This window comes from Drosophila busckii, chromosome X, assembly GCF_011750605.1.
Source record: "Drosophila busckii strain San Diego stock center, stock number 13000-0081.31 chromosome X, ASM1175060v1, whole genome shotgun sequence".
Taxonomy (NCBI): Eukaryota; Metazoa; Arthropoda; class Insecta; order Diptera; family Drosophilidae; genus Drosophila; species Drosophila busckii.
The window spans coordinates 8,169,255-8,185,763 of NC_046608.1; the positions used below are offsets into that span (position 1 = coordinate 8,169,255).

At 37.5% G+C, this 16,509-nt stretch overlaps 2 protein-coding genes across 2 annotated transcripts; one reads left to right on the plus strand and one right to left on the minus strand.

Annotated features, from left to right (window-relative positions):
• Positions 1-563: 563 nt before the first annotated feature.
• LOC108606671 (protein FAM98A) lies at positions 564-1,994 on the plus strand. The gene has a single exon (XM_017997004.1). It carries the CDS (start codon positions 594-596, stop codon positions 1,839-1,841), a length of 1,248 nt encoding a protein of 415 aa, XP_017852493.1. The 5' UTR covers positions 564-593; the 3' UTR covers positions 1,842-1,994.
• A 101-nt stretch (positions 1,995-2,095) lies between these two features.
• On the minus strand, positions 2,096-16,127 carry LOC108605958 (TWiK family of potassium channels protein 7). Its single transcript, XM_017995778.1, has 8 exons — positions 15,658-16,127; positions 3,872-4,033; positions 3,690-3,813; positions 3,490-3,639; positions 3,005-3,196; positions 2,809-2,924; positions 2,646-2,738; positions 2,096-2,590 (listed from the first exon to the last, which is right to left on the minus strand). The coding sequence occupies exons 1-8, from the start codon at positions 15,883-15,885 to the stop codon at positions 2,432-2,434; spliced, it is 1,224 nt and encodes a 407-aa protein (XP_017851267.1). The 5' UTR covers positions 15,886-16,127; the 3' UTR covers positions 2,096-2,431.
• Between the last annotated feature and the right edge of the window lie 382 nt (positions 16,128-16,509).

Here is a 16,509-nt window from a genome sequence, read left to right on the forward strand (position 1 = left end):
AAAAAAGAAAGAAAATTGAATCGGCTTGAGAGTTGGATTTGTTCGCACAAACGATCCACGCTGCGCGCCTGTGACCGGTAACTAAACGCTTCCACCCGTGCGATCGACTTTTATAGCCAACAACTGTGGCAAGCGGCAACGAACTGCTGCTGCTGCTACTGCTGCTCCTCATGGGCATACAAGCCGTTTGGCACACCATTACACTTTACAATAATTCAAAACCGGCGCGCACATTTGCAAATTACAATTAAATTAAATTAAAGTGTTCAGCTTAAAGCTAAAAAGCGCGCGCAACGAAAGCTGTTTAGCAGTGCCAGCGAGCAGCACTGTAAGGCTATGTGCAGGTGCTGTTAAAGCATAACAACACTACTGCCAACGAGCAGCACTGTAAGCTTAACATGTTAAGGCTATGCGCAGGCGCTGTTAAAGCTTAGCGACTCTGCCAGCGAGCAGCACTGTAAACTTAACATGTTAAGGCTATGCGCAGGCGCTGTTAAAGCTTAGCGAGCAGCTCTGTAAAACTTAACATTTTAAAATTGTGTACATGCGCTGTTAAAGCTTAAGGAAACTTGTTTAGCTGTGCCAGTGAGCCAATGGAAATGGATTTGGATATTATTGACTCACTGGAAGCCCTTGGCTACAAGGGAGTGCAGCACGAGAAGTTAACCCAATCACTAGATGATGGCATTGGCAGCGAAGAGCTACGTGAAGTCATTTTCTGGCTTGCCACTGAACTACATTTGTTGCGAAAAACCGATGAGCATGTGGCGTTGAGCAGCAAGGACCACAAGGATTTTGCAACTGAACTTTCGCTGCTGCTAACTGAGCTGGGATGCCCCTATCTGCAGTTTGTGGCTGCGCCTATGTCGGAGCGCTTTCATACACGCGAGTCATTGTTGCAACTCTTGGAGTATCTGACATCGGAGCTAATGGCAACAAGGATGTCGCTCGAACTGCAATCCAAGCTGGCGGAGCCACCCAGCAAGAAATTCAAGACCGAATCTCATTTGCAGCAAGCTGTGGAGCAGCTGACCAGTGGCTTGCAGCTGGGTGAGTTGCCCAAAAACATGAACAGCAAACTTTTCCTTGAGCGCTTGATGCCACGACTGGAGCAGCGCCTAAAGCAAACCAATGCAGCAGTGCCCAGCGAGCCGCTGCTTAAGTCCAAAAAGCCACTGACTGATGGTCAATGGCGTGAGCTGGATGCGATGCAGAAGGACCTGGACGGTGAATACAATCTAAGGCGTGAAATGATGGTGACGCGTCTGGAGGCAACCGTGCAAAGTTTCCAGTGGTCCGATGGCATGAAGCAGCGTCAAAATGAGATTGCCGAGCGTTTAAAGCGCAAGTTCCAGGAGCTGGAGCAGCTAAAGAATGGCGACGACGATGCCAACATTGTGGCACTGCTAGCTGCACGCGTAGCCAGCTCGGCGAATGTGCGCAAGAATACAGCGTCGATAATAGAGAAACATATAATAAGCGATGTGCCGGATCGTGGCGGACGCGCCAATGAGCATGCGCCTCCGCAACCTGAGATGCCGGCCTGGCAACAACAGCCTGCTGGCGGACCAGCTGGTGGCGGGCGTGGTGGTAACTTCGGTGGCAACTTCCGCGGCGGCTTTCGTGGTCGCGGTGGAGGCGGCGGACGCGGCGGCCATCATCAGGCGCAAAACCAAAGGCCGCCGAATTACCAAGAGCAACAGCAGTGCGAGCCTGATCAGCAGTGGTTACAAAGCAGCGGACGACTGCAGGGCAATGGCTGGAATCTTCAAGGCGGCGGACGCGGCGGTAGACGAGGCGGACGCGGACGTGGCGACAATCAGCGTGCTGGCTTTCGTTAAGGCACACACACAACTCTATATATAGCAATATCAATATATATATATCGCAAATCTGATAAACAGATTCACTTTGCATATTGGCTAATGTCAATTTATCAAATTGTAAACATTAGTACTACTAACTAACCTACTAACATATTTAGTCTAAATTGAAATTGAAATGTAACTGACATTAGATTTAAGTTAAAGTTTCTTCTAAGTTGTAGCTTGAGTCTTAATAATTTATTTGATTTATATATATTTTTTTTTGGACATTTAGGCAAGACAATTAGCAGTTTAGTTAGTTACTTAACTATATATACTTTAAATTAAGTTTAAGATGCATAGCTAATCAAATTTTCGTGAGGCAAATACGTATGAGCGATATTATTGCCTAGACATTTACAATTATTTAGCGTTGTAAATCATTTAATAATATATAATATATTATATGTGTGTGTAATTAACTTATGGAAGTCGTTTACATGCGAATATTATCAACCATGCTCAACTAGTAGCTAACTAAATAGACAAAAAAAATGTATTTATATTTTACTATGATATACGTAAAATGTAGCTAAGTACGAATGCGAATGCAAATGCGGCTGCAATTAGACGGAGGACTCATAGATGACAATTTGCAGCACCTTTGCCTTGTTGCTTTGCGCCTCTTTCACCTCCTTGAGTATGGCATTGGTGATGGCCTCCAAGGCAGCAATGTCCGAGTTATGCTCGTTCTTCTTATTGCTGTTCCACTTGGGCATCGACACCTGCAGGTGGTTAACGAGTTTATAAATTGCCAACTAAATTGGCTCAACTACTCACCGTCAGAACTTTTTGCAATGTGGCGTAATCAAGTCCCGTGCCCGCTGTTTCGCCCAAACGTCGCAGCGTCTCCGCCATAGGTCCGGACAGTTCCTGCGTGTGTATGCGTGTGTGTGTGTGTGTGAGAGCTTAAGCTTCGAACTTAAGTGCAAACGCCACTTACCTGCAGCTTGGCCCAGCTGGTGGCATATTGACGCCGCACCAGCTCAATGATGGTGGAGGTAAGCGCCAGGCCAATCAGTATATACAAAGTGCAGAGCAGCATGTAGTTGGGTTTCTCTGCAAAGCAAAGCAAACAAAACAAACAACAGCAACAGATTAACAGTTAGCCTAGGGTGGCGTTTATTGTGTATACGCACTGGGCACCAGATCACCAAAGCCAATGGTTGTCATGGTTATAAAGCAGAAGTAGAAGCCATCAAAGAACGTCCAGTCATCCTCCCAGAGCAACAAGAGTCCAGCGCCTGCAGCCAAATAAACGCCCAGAAAGCCAACAGCAAGTATGGCATAGAACCAGGTCTTGCCTATGAAGTTGGTAAACTTTGGCTTGGCTGCAATTATAAAGAAATAATTAACAAAACTGCATTAAATGCTAATTACAACAAGCAACTAATTTGAACAAAAGTTTTTCCAATAAAAAAAGCTAAAAACAAGTTTAATTTTTCAAGTTAAATCAGCTTAAAGATTTTTATTTTTTAGTTTAAGTATGGAGTGTCGCTTTAGTTGCAAATTTCCAAACTTTATTTTAGTTTTTTATAAATGCTTAAATTTTGAAACAAAAAAGTTGCTAATAGCATAAAATGTTGCTTATATGGAATGTTTACTGTAGTCTATTGCTACTTACTGGGCATATGCGTGCCAAAGACAGAAACTGCGCTGGCAAAGAGTCTGCCCCAGTCGGCTATGACCGTAAGCGTAAAGGGTATGCCAATGAGAGCAAAGCAAATGCAAAAGACACGCCCACCAATTGTCACCGGCACTATATTGCCATAGCCTGCAAATATATAATATATAACTTAATCTCTATTGCGCACTCGCTCTTACCTATGGTAGTTAATACTGTGGAGGAGAAGAAGACCGCTTGGAGTATGCTCCAGCGCTCGTAGGGCTCTGGAAAATCTTTATCCGCCGCTATAAGCAGTCCGCCCTCCGCCGCCTGCTGCACCGTCTGTTAAATGAAAAGAGGCATGAAATATAAACAAATTGAGTTTAGAACTTTTACTTGCCGCTTCGTATTTGGCCAGCTCAAAGGACAGCAGCTCGTTCAGATTGTTCACCTCGCTGTTGTTCAGTATGGTGCTCATGAAGCGCTCCCTTTGACTCTTTACCGCATCCTTAAGCTGTGTAAGGCGCTGCACCTCGGCGGGCCGCTCCAAGTGTCGAAAGATCTGGCAAATGGCAATAGCAATAGCAATAGCGCTTTAATTAATGTGCATGACCTTTGGCCCAAAACAAACATAAAACAAACGCAATAAAATTAACAATTTGAAAAACATAAAAAAATTAAAGCACACACAGCTCAGCTAATTTCTCACACATCATCATAATAAATTTGCCCCCCAACTTGTTATAAAAATCAAGCAACTAAAACAAACAGTTTTTTCCCATCAAAATATTTATTTGTTATTCTAGTTGTTGTTGTTGTTGTTGCTGCTGCTGGCGAAATTCAATTGCAATGTGTCAGCAATTTCTCTTAATCACGCCACAGACAAATCCAGAAGACTTGCACTAAGTGCATTCTATTTTGCAAAGCTCTGCCCACACACCACCCACACCCCCAATGCCGCCCACACTCCCAGGCACAGTCACAGTCGAATGCACTTTGACAGCAGCTGCTACACTTAACAATTCCAAGTCATCTACACTGCGCTACATAACACTAAAGTGGTCAACTAAACAACAGAATTTATATTAAGAAATTGAACTTACATCTTGCATTAAATGATAGCAGTAAATATCAATACATAAATTAGTTTCTCTTCTTTAATTTTTCAATTTCTATTTCAGTTTTCAAATGAGTTTTCATGCAGCTAAAGTTTGCCATAAACCAAATTATATTTCTTAATAAAAGTCTTGTGCGTCTTTTAGGACTAAGAAGTTAAAGCCCATTTATGCATTAAGCCTACATCAGCAGTTGCTGCAATATATATTAACTAATATAATTATCAAATGATTTGATCAAAATATTGAACTTTAATTTGTATAACATTGAATATTGCATTGAAAATATTTATGTATATATATATAAGCATTAAATATTTATTATGATTTAATTAAGTTTTCTTGACAAGCAAATCAAAAATGTAGCAAAGATTACAGCTAATCTTTATGGCTTGATTAAGATTTTATATTATTTTATCTTAAGCTTAATTATAATTAAAGCAGCACTAGCTGCCGGCAGCTTTCACTTAACATTTAGCTATAGCAACTTTTGCTGCAATTAAAATTTGTAAATATTTTGCTTGTTGTTGTTTTTTCTCCGAGTGTATTTTGGCTACTTTGGCGACAAATTGTCGAAAGTAACACAAATCTATAATTTGCTAGCCAGTGAAGCAGCAGCCCAGACAAACATTAAATCAACTTTATGTGCATGTTGCGCGTTAGATGCGGCGTATGCGCAATGTCTGCTTGGAATTGTGCCTGCGCATAAATTATAATTACGCTTTGACACATACAGCGAACCCTTGCACCTGTGGCCGTTGTTAAGTGACAAGTGTCTGCTATAAATCAACGGACTTCAAGTGTTGCTAAGCTGTTAACCATGCGTATGCTTAATATTAAATACAGTGCTGCTAATGAACATTAGACAATGACAAGCTTACGCATTAACAAGTTGTTTTCATTTACTAAATTTGACACTGCACAACTTGCAAATACACTTAGCTTGAAGGCCATTTTCATTTTGATTTTGCTGACGCAGCTCTGATAATTCATTTCCGCTGCTAATACGCGACTTCCGACTTATAGTCGCTGCCGCTAAGCCATAATCAATATGAGAAAGTTAGTTATGGCCGCCGCCGTGCCACAAACCCTTGACCAGACTAACTGCTGACTAAAATAAATAGAAAAACGCGTGGCTGACCTTCGAGCCAAAGTTTTTGGCTGCCTGCTCCGAATTTTGTGCGAATTATAATCGCTCGTGTGTCAAGGCCAAAGAATTCACTTACACTTAAATGTGATGTGAAGTTGAAGTAATTTATTTCATTGTTGTTTTCGCTGAGCGCACAAACATAAATTGCAATCGTTGCGCAGCCCACCGCCCCACCCACCAACAGCAGCAACTTCAAACTGTTCCCCCCGCAGAGTTTCAATATGGCTACAAATTTTTCATTTAATTAAGTTTTATGTATTGTTTATGCTTTTCAGCTGATATATCGAATTATTGTTAAATTCTCAGCAGCCAGCCCAAGTTCAAGTGTTTGTTTTTAAAATTCAATTCAAAAAACATGGAGCATAAAATAATATTATGACTAATTTACATAGCCTTTTGTTTATGCTCCGCGATTTGAATATTTCTTGTATTCAATTCAAATATGTTACTAATTTTGAAATTTCTAGCTAATTTTGAACTGTTAACTATTTTATAATATATTTAAATTTTATTTTTATAAGTTTGTTCTTTAGTTTGATTTAAATTTTTATGCATTTTTGCAACTTTTGTAGTATAAATTTTATTTGGCAGCGCTTTAAAAATATTTTACAGCGTATTCACTTGTCTATAAACTTATTCCTCTCTCCTCCTCTCTCTCTCTCTCTCTCTACGCTGTACTTATGTTTGTTTTGTTGTCTGTTTTATGCGCTGCATGACTCTAAGCACATTAGATAAAATGCTTTTGTTATGATTATTATTATAATGAATGATTGTTGTTGTTGTTGTTGTTGTTGCTGGGGCTGCAGTGCATAAATCGTTGACAGCTCATTAAACTTTGAGTGGCACTTTGCGCGCTTATTTATTGTTAATTAGCTGATCGTTTAAAATCGACGCACAATATTCAAATTTTCGCTGCTTGCTGCGCTGTAAAATTGAAAGTGACATAGAAATTGTTGCGGGGTTGGGTGGGGGGTTGCAACAGCTGCTAACAGCTGCTGGCCTAGCAGATAAACAAATATGAGAGCGCGCTCACATATTTTTGCGATTTTTATGAAGCTCCATGTGGCGTGGAAACCGACGCTTGACACAATTATCGTGCCCCATGGGCCAGAGGCAAGAGCCTGCCTCCCACCTGTGCCGCAAGCTAATTAACAGCTTTGATTATGATTATTATTATTATATTTAAATGCTCTTTTCTTGTTCCTCTTGTTAACAACATAAGCACATTTCGCACAGACCCAAACAATGTTTATTTTATGTTAATGCTGCTCGGCTTGACCCAATTATGCAAAACAATAAGATAAATGCAATAACAATAAGAACAAAAAGCTCGTTATGTGGCAGCAATCACAGATAAAACTGTAGAGCAATATTGCGTATACGTAATATTACGCATACGACAGCATTTAACTGCTGATTAGTCCAGACGCAGACAAATTTGCATAACTTAACTTGCCAGACAGTCTCACACTAAGCTAAGCATGAGAGTTGAGTCGACAGCAATGACAATTGCCACCTTTGCACCAGCTATGCTACAGTCTGTGGGTGGGTTTGCGGTTTCTTGAATTTGCAGCAATAGCAACTGATGCATAACTGTTGCAGATGTAGTGCAAAAGTTGGGCAATTGGTATTATATTCTATATAGAAATTATTATATTCAAATATAGTAATCAATTGTATGCCAACTAGTGCAAAGGTAGACAATTGGTGTATAGAGTTTGAGCAGCAAATTAAACAAAATAGTAAAAAAAAAGTGTGAGCGAGAGTAGCTACAAGAGATAAAACAGAACCAGAGAGCAGGATGTGCCAGATTTAAATGAAGAGATGCAGCAGCTCGAAGGAAAAGGAACTAAGGACGCACCAGTAGACGCTGGAATTGCCATAGGACACAATTGAAGCAATGGATGTGACAGAGAGAGAGAGAGAGAGAGATTTTGGCAGAGCAGCAGATGAAGTGCCGGATGAAATAATGAAGCCGGATACGCCAGAAGCTGTAAATGAAACGGATGAAGAGAATGCAGCTATTGAGGATGAAGCTGACTGCACCACGCAGGGCTCTAACAGAAAACAAAGCAACAAATCCAAGAGAGTCAAGCCAACAAATTCACACTGCAGTTCAGCAAAGCGTGAATTAGAGATAGATAAACGCTTCAATAACGAATGTAAAGCGTTATTTACAATTTGATTTGTGTTAACTAGTTCAGACTTAGACTAAGCTATGCTATCAAAATGTATGCGGAATTTTAAATTCATTTCATATTAAATGTAGTAATTTAATTTTCGCTTTGAATGGAGCTTGCATTTAATTTTGATTTGAAAAATATTCTTTGAATTTTCTGCTGCTCTAATCCATTTTCTTAGCTGCCTAATCGAGCCACTCTAACATTTCTACTTCAGCTGTATATAGTATAAACAAATTCATTTATTTGCTTAGCATGTTGCGTGTTGCAGTGGCAAGTGACGAGCACTTGCTATACAAATAAAAATCAAATCAAATCATTATGCGCAATTGGCATGCAACAACAACAACAACAACAGCAACAGCAGCAACAAAAGTTGTTTAGCTAAACTTTGATTCATTTTCGTTTTTTTGGCTCAAACAATTAATTTGAATAACAACATGGCTAAGTAAAGTATCTTAAGCCAAAAAGTTGAATTTAGTTTGCGTTTCAGCTTTTTCTGTTGCTTTAATAACTTGACACGTGGTAAGCCAAACATGGCAGCTGGCGGAGATTGGAGCTGCCACAAAGGGTTTCCGCTGGCTTGCGTGCCGCATGACATGGCCACGCCCACAAGTTCGGGCAACAAACCGAACACGAGGCTCAACTTTTAATGCCTTATGCTGGCCAAAGAACCAGCAATAATATTTAATAAGCAGCAGCCAGCAAAAAAACAGTGCACTCGACTAGGTCATACACTTTGTAGCGTGTAAATGCTCAAAGCAATTGAATGGACTAATGAATGTTGCATATGAAGCATTTGCTTTAAATTACTCAGCTACGCAGTGTTAGTTATCAACACTTGAAACTTGAAATTGCTTGAATTGGAAAGAGATATAAAATTAAAAATATATGTGCAAGCTGTTTAAAAAAATAATAATATGAAATTCAAGTTAAATTATGAATGCCCCTCCAGGCATTTGTTTTAAAATTTTAACTTTAAAAAACGCAGTTCGTCAGTGTTAGTTACCAACACTTACTGTTGTATCTCATGTAGAGCTGTAAGCAGCTTAAGCAAACTTAAGGCTAAAAATATGAAACACACAATACAAAGGATGTCAAAAAATTTAAACATAACAATAATATGTAATAATACTTTATAATATATATATATAGATTTTTACTATTATATATGCCGTACATTTATATTATTAATAATGCTCTCTGTACATTAAGTGAAATGAAAATTGAATATTGCTGCTAAGCCAAGTTCGATTTTCTACTATGCCGAAAGATATGAATGACACATTGATACACTCGATCAATCTATTGCCAAGTGTATGCAAAAGCAAAACAAGTTCTCATCGCATCATTCGGCAGAGTCTGGCGTATATGTAGTTTTAATTGTGTGCTTGTTGTTTATAAGTAGCGAGTGTGGGCGGGGGGCAGGGGGTGGACACAAGACAGACACATTGATTGACATGATGATGTGGCCAATTCCAAAGCGAGAGGGAGCGCGCTGTTTATTGCCTGGCTATTTATAATTGCTAGCTATAAACAGTAGTAAAGTTAATTAGCTTAAGCAGACCTATGGCCAAGTGCATGAGTTCTCTGAGCTCTGCGGTTTTATCTGTGGCTTGCCTTGTTGCTAATAGAGCTGCCTCACTGCTGCACATTCCATTGGGGCGTCTATCTTCATCAATCAACGCTCAACGATTTAATTTTTGGCATGCAAATCCGCAAAACACGCCACACACACACACACACAGCTTTCAATTCAAGCCTTGAGTAAGTCTCGAATTTGCTTTGCGTGTTGTCGCTTCTGCTCCGCTAAAAATTTAAGCAAACTAGAGCTGTGACCTACTCCTTGGACAAAGCTAAGGCTGAGCACCTGCAACACGCAAATGCAAATGGTTTTGCCACAACTTAAAACAAAATTATTTCGCTTCGACACACACACATTTATATGTAAAGAGTTTAGCTTATAGATTCAAAATTGCTAAATCGATGAAAAAGATTGCTAATTTTAAAGTTATGCTAACAACAATTGTATTTAAGCAAAAAGCAACGAGATGCTTTATCTAGCAATTTAGAATTTGTATAAAATTCATTTATGCAAGCTATTGTTTATATATTTGAAAAGTTTATTAAGTTTAAAAGTGTCGCCTAGAAGTCTGTTAAGTCTAGTCTATAAAATTCATTTATACAAGCAATGATTTAATTAAGCATTAATTGCATTTAGCATAAATAAAATTGTAGCCATTACTAATTGGCCATTCTCAATTCATCTTAATGCCTAAGCTCAGCAAATCATTTTTTAAATATTTTTGCATAACTTCAATTTCCATTGCTGTGCATTTCTTTATAAATTTATAGTGTTTATTATACAATTTGTTTGCATTTAATTTTAAGCATCCATTCATAGAATTTGAACATTATAAATATTTCAAATATTTACAAGCATCTTTAGTTAATATAAACTCAGCATGCCTCTCTTTCTAGCGCTATGCCTCTCTCTCTTTCGTTCTTGTTTGGCCAATTGCTGCTGCTGCTAGATTTTTAAAGCTTTTTAATTAGGTTAGAGCCACTTTTGACAGCCGCATTTTGAGTTTTTCGAATGCTTTTGCTTGTTCACGCTTTCGACATAAAGCAAAAGAAAAAACCCAAAATATATAAACATATTACTCATGCAAACACTTGTGTTGATGGAGAACTTCAATTCTCGCCCAGCGAGCTCTACCACTAGTTTGGACTCATTTATGCAAATCTATATTGAATGTTTGCCTAAGGGCCACTTCCTTTTTGGCCTTGAACACGCCAACTTAAGCTAAGAACTTTAAAAAACATTTTACAGCAATTCTTCTGCTTCTTCTTAGCTGCACACATAAAGAAAAATCAATTTCGGTTTATTATTTTAGAATAAATTATTAATTGTTGATTTATGCTGAGTGGGGGCAATTAACATTAACGTGGCAACAACAACAACAATCAAAATCCAAACATATCACAAATTATATTTAATTATTTTTCTACAGAAATCACAACAACAGCAACAACAACAACAATGTTTTCAAATGGAAGCAAATCAAACGAAAAGCCTCAAACATCTGTAGAATTCTTCAAATTTATTTGGTTGCTAATAAAAAGAGCGCAAAAAATTATAACAAAAACAGCAAAAAGCACAACAAAAGAAAAACAAAAGCTAAAGAAGAACAAGAACAATGAGCACATGTACATAATTTCGCCAAAAACCGAGTACAACGTGAAATATGTTAAATCATTTTATTGTATTTTGCTTGTTTTATTGTTGCTGTTGCTGTTGCTGTTGTTGCTACTTTTGCGGTGGGGCAAATTACTCATACGCCGCATTGGGCAAGCGGCTAAAAATGATGTGCGAAAGACACAAAGTGTGCCACACAATGAAACAAATGAAAATAACAACAATAACAATTAAACATGTTCCAGCACAAAGTCTGACAGTTGACAAATCGCTCAGCCTTAAAGCCTTAAAAACATTCGCTAGCCTGGCTAAGAGTTTGAGTCATAGGGCAAGGCTAAATAATTACAAAATTCCATGCGAACTAGCACCGCAATAATTTAAATTTTAAAAAAATCAAGCGAATAAATAAAATAATAATTATAAAATAAAAAATGTAACAAAAAAAATATATTTTTGTAGTTAGTTTTTAGCTAATATAAAATGTTGAAAAATATTTAAAAAATAAATGCACTATAATTTTAATAAGTTAAAGTTAAAGACTAACAAATTGCGTTTAAATTATTTTGATATCTCATTTAGTTTTAATTTTATTGATGCCTAAATTTGTTATAAGGTGCTGGTTGATCCACTGTATATATTGCAATAAAATTAATAAATAAGAAAAATTAAATAAGTATTGTATTTGCTTTAGAAACATAATTTAAATATTAGTTCACTTGCTTGGACTACTCAAAACAATCCTGAAGCAAATGAATGAAATTAAGCTGAATTTTATGTCAGTCAAAAGATAAATATAAATAAATAAAAGTGAGTTATGTATAGCATTTGTTAGATATTAATTATTAGCTTGAATGAAGAGCAATTAAATTACTTTGAAGCTTATTTATAAATTTTAAACCAATTTATTATTATATTAATCAACTTGTTAAGCGAATAAAAAACTCACTGAATTCAAACTGCATTTTCATTTTATATTATTTATAAAATGCTGTCTAGCTTTGATTTATATAAGAACTGCTCCAGTTGTTGGCTCGCATATTGTTAACTGGGTTAACTGCGAATTGCACTTTGTGCCACAGACAAAGATGAAAATGAATTAATAGCGCCCAAGAAGTTGTACGCGTGTAATTATAGCAGCAATATATTGTATGAATGTGTGTCTGTCTGTCTGTCTGTGCGTCTTGATTATTTGTATAATGTATGCAAAAAATGGCGCCTGCTTGCATAAATCTGTCAGCATTTGTCAAGCGTCTGTCAGCGCATAATTTGTTTATAAACTGTGCCAGCAACAACAACAACAACAACAACAACAGCGATAAACGCTCAGCGCTTTCATTGGCTACGGGCCAACGGGCAGGTGATGATATTTGCCAGCCAACGCTCGAAACGAAAAGAAACGTATTCATTACGTATACGCAGCGTAATTCATACCTATGCGCGCAAAAAAAAAAAAAAATGGTTAAAGTTCTGTAGCCGTTGCATGTAAATAAATCGACCTTTTGCAAAGTCATCGCTTGCTCCCATTTTGTTGCTGTGGCCAAGTGATTTTATGACTTACATATAATCCATTTGGGCTGCTGTCAGACATTTTGGCTTTTTGTTTGTAAATAGTGAATTGAAATATGCGCAAACGTTTACCAAACACACTTCATTTGTATGCCCCATGCGTCCGCCACTGACCCAGAAAAGCGAAACGGCAAATCCTCAAGCAACCTGTTGTGGCCAACTACAGATTAAGCGACAGCAGCAGCCGCATCATTGTCAAGTCATGGATTGTCGCATGTCATTGTTGCGCCATTTGCGTTCACGCACTTTTGACATGATTGGTATTTGCAGCATGTGGCATGCCCCCAACCACAGACCAAGACGCACAAAAAAGACACAAAGTGTTTCCATTTAATTCGAAAACAAACCCCAAAGAAATTACAGAAACTAAACAAAAAGCAGTTAAAGTGCTTTGGCTATAGAGCAGATAGCGCAGGCGAAGATAATGGCATTAAGTTCTATAGCATATATATGTGTGTGTGTGTATAGCAAGTAACAGCTTTGAAGCCTCAGAATTTATTCAGACTTGGAACTGCCACAAACTCAAGACTGAAACTTGATATAACGAACTGTATAGATTTAAGCAACAATAAATTAATATATAATAATATTATTAAAAGCACATAAATAGATTGCAAAATTAATACTGTATAGAAAATAAGATCATAGCTTGATTAAAGAGCAAAACTTTAGAGCAGAAAAAATAACTAACTAACTAGCTGTGATGTTTATATTGTTTTATTTATGTATATTTATTTATTTATGCACAGTAGAATATATAAATCTGCAGTTTATCCTTTGTATATATATTATTTTATTAAAATATATTATATTATTTATTTTTTTATTTTTATTGTAGCCTAGAATTAAATTCTATGGTACAGTTATTAAATTAACTTTGCTCAAATTCAAAACATTTGTTAAGATTATTTTCAATTATTTGCATATTTCTTAATAATTTAATCGTATTGAAATCTGCTATGTGCAGTAACTAGTTAACTAATTTTTTTTTAAACAAAGTTCAAATAGTAAAGTTTATTTTTTTATTGAGCTGCTCCTCTCGACTTACACTACACATTTCTGTTTCTGCACTTGTCAATCTGTGGCGCGAGTCTTTGGGCTATAAATCATTTTAATTAGCATACAGTATGTATTGCGTGTGTGTGCACGCTTTAGATTTTTGTTTTTTTTTTTATATATTTTGTTTATCGATTCGCATCACGTGAATTTGTGCGCTTTGTCAAAAACTTACACACGCCCAATGCTAAAGAATTTAAGAATAATTTAATTCAATTAAGTTGTTGTTGGCCCTAAAATGGCAATTAGACGCACAAATCAACACGAGACTATTTCCCCGAGTCTCGCTTTGTGTGTCTATCTGATTAACTTTTGGCAAACTGGCATGATTTTATATTAAGCCAATTTCTTCTGCTCGGTAATGTAAGCAGAAGCAGGAACTGGGCTCGGTTCTAACGGGAAATCACGCCAGGCACACATTAGTCGCCGCTCTGTATATATGACAAGCATTCATTGTCTGATTGTGTCTGATTTGAGTTTGTCGTCAAAAGTTTTCGTTGCCTACTTTGTGGCGAATCGCAAACGAACAAAGACAACGACAACTTAATGCCTACGCTTTAAAATTAGTGTCAATAAAAATAAATAATAAATGGGTCTACTCTATACTGTGTATAGAAATTGTTGAACTAACAGCAGTGAATCCGAGAAACAATCAAAGCGGTTGTATATAAATAATTGAGCATACAACTTTCTTAGAAATAGTTGTAATAAAAAAAAGTTTAAAATGTATTAAGTAATGTATATATATAATATATATATATAATATTTTTAATCATTAGTTAACAGCTAACAGTTTAAAGCTCATACAAAATATTGGTGAAAGCTTCCAGCAAATTTGTTGTTTATTTTAAAACAATAAACTGCAAATTCAAATGTTTGAACTAAATGATAATTATAATTCAAAAATAACTAGCGTTGTTGAATTTAATAAACAGTTAAGACTTAAAGCTTAAGCGAACTGAGCTTGGACTGGCAAATGACAACAGCCTGTGGACTCTGTACGAGTCGCTTTGGTTATATGAGACGGATGACTTCCGTGCAAACTTTTTTCCGAGCCCCGTTAGTTACATGATATGCTATATATATATATATATAATCATGTGTGTGTGTGTGTGTGTGTGTGTGTGTGCGTCCATTACATTGATTTAATCGTATTTACTTAATTGCAGAGCCAAGCTGCTGAAGCTACTTTTGCTTAAAGATTACGCATACGCAAGGTATGCTGGTACTTAATATATATATGTATATATTTTGCGATTTTTGGCTCATCAAAGACAGCGCCGCAACATTAAACAAATGCTCGCAATTCAAATTCAATTGCAAACAAAACAAAAATATGCTTAACTAGCAATCAAAGTTCGCCCACCATATGCTGAGTGTGTGAAAATTGTTTGATTTATTCACAAAAAATAGCAACTAAATTTATAATTAATTGCAAGTTGATCAATCAGCTGTGCGAGTCTCGTTAGTGCAATTGGTCAATGTTCGCCCATGAATTGGGCAAACCTCATAAAAATGACGACGTCATTGGCTAAAATGTAAATGTTTAGACAAAACTATTTAAACTTGTCTGAATGCCCACACACAAGCATACCAATGCACACTTGGTGCGCTGTGGCTGCGGTCAATGATGCAGCGCCTCCAGCTCAGCGGCAGGAGATGTGTGGGTGGGTTGGGTTGGATTGGTTGGTGCTGTGTCAGTTGCAGTTACAGTCTGCACTTGTTTGCACGTCTTAATTATGCGCTCATTTTTAGTATTTTGGCAGTGCAATTAATTTTTTTTTTCAGCCAACAAGAATTTAAATAATTTCTACCTACAGCGTTTCGGTTGTTCGTTTGCGTTGCGTTTCGCGCAAAAAAAAATAAATTTTGTTTTCATTTAATAATATTTAAAAATAAGTGGAACGTGTGTTCGCTTACCAATCCACCCACGCCGCAGTAGATGGATAGGGAGACGAGCAATCCGATATGGTTTAGCGCCGATTTCCATTTGACCGATTGCCAGCAGGCGGCGCTGCGACTGCAGATTCCATTGCCGTTTTCCACCGCCTCGACGCGTCGATCCAAATGCTTGAGCTTCTCCAGCAGCTCCGTATTGGCTTCATCCTGCGAATCGTAGTCGACTGGCGACCTGGCCTTGGCGGGCATCACGTAAATCACTGTATGTTCACCACTCTCTGTTCAAATTTAGGAGGCAGGCGCGCGTTGCCGCACGCTTAAACTGCCCTTGGGCATGGCAGCAGCTTGAAAATAATTAATATTGTTTCAAATTCTTTTACGCCACCACGCACCACAAGCACAGTTCGAATACGCGCCAAGTTGAACGTGCACCGTTGCTGAATTTCCCGTAGCAGCCAGAGGCAAGCAAAATCAACCGCACGCGGCAACGGTCGACACGACATGTGAGCATTAACAGTGCTGTTGAACTTAACGGCTGAGCAGAGAACATAACAGCAAGAACTTAACATGATAAGTCTATGCACTCAGCTTAACAGCAATAATCTTATCATGTTAAGTTTACATTGGGCGCTTAACAGGACAAAAACTTAACAAATCTACATAGTGCGCTTAACGTACTAACAGCTTAGTACGCGCTTGGCTGCAATTTAACTGCACTGAATTTAAATTGTACAAGTACAAATGTTTTGTTTGTTTATTTTAAATAATAAAACGATAGTCGATAATTATGCAAACAAATCGAAATCATATGCATAACAGCAACTGTTAATGTAATAGCGCGGCAACTAACATAAAATTCAAACATTCAACATT

Excerpts from the sequence above, each read along its gene's own strand:
- LOC108606671 (XM_017997004.1), top strand. The coding sequence starts at position 594 with ATGGAAATGGATTTGGATATTATTGACTCACTGGAAGCCCTTGGCTAC.
- LOC108605958 (XM_017995778.1), bottom strand. The coding sequence starts at position 15,885 with ATGCCCGCCAAGGCCAGGTCGCCAGTCGACTACGATTCGCAGGATGAA. Across the intron at positions 3,814-3,871 it reads AGCTGGCCAAATACGAAGCG|ACGGTGCAGCAGGCGGCGGA; the intron begins GCAAGTAAAAGT and ends TTCATTTAACAG. Across the intron at positions 3,640-3,689 it reads CACAGTATTAACTACCATAG|GCTATGGCAATATAGTGCCG; the intron begins GTAAGAGCGAGT and ends ATATATTTGCAG.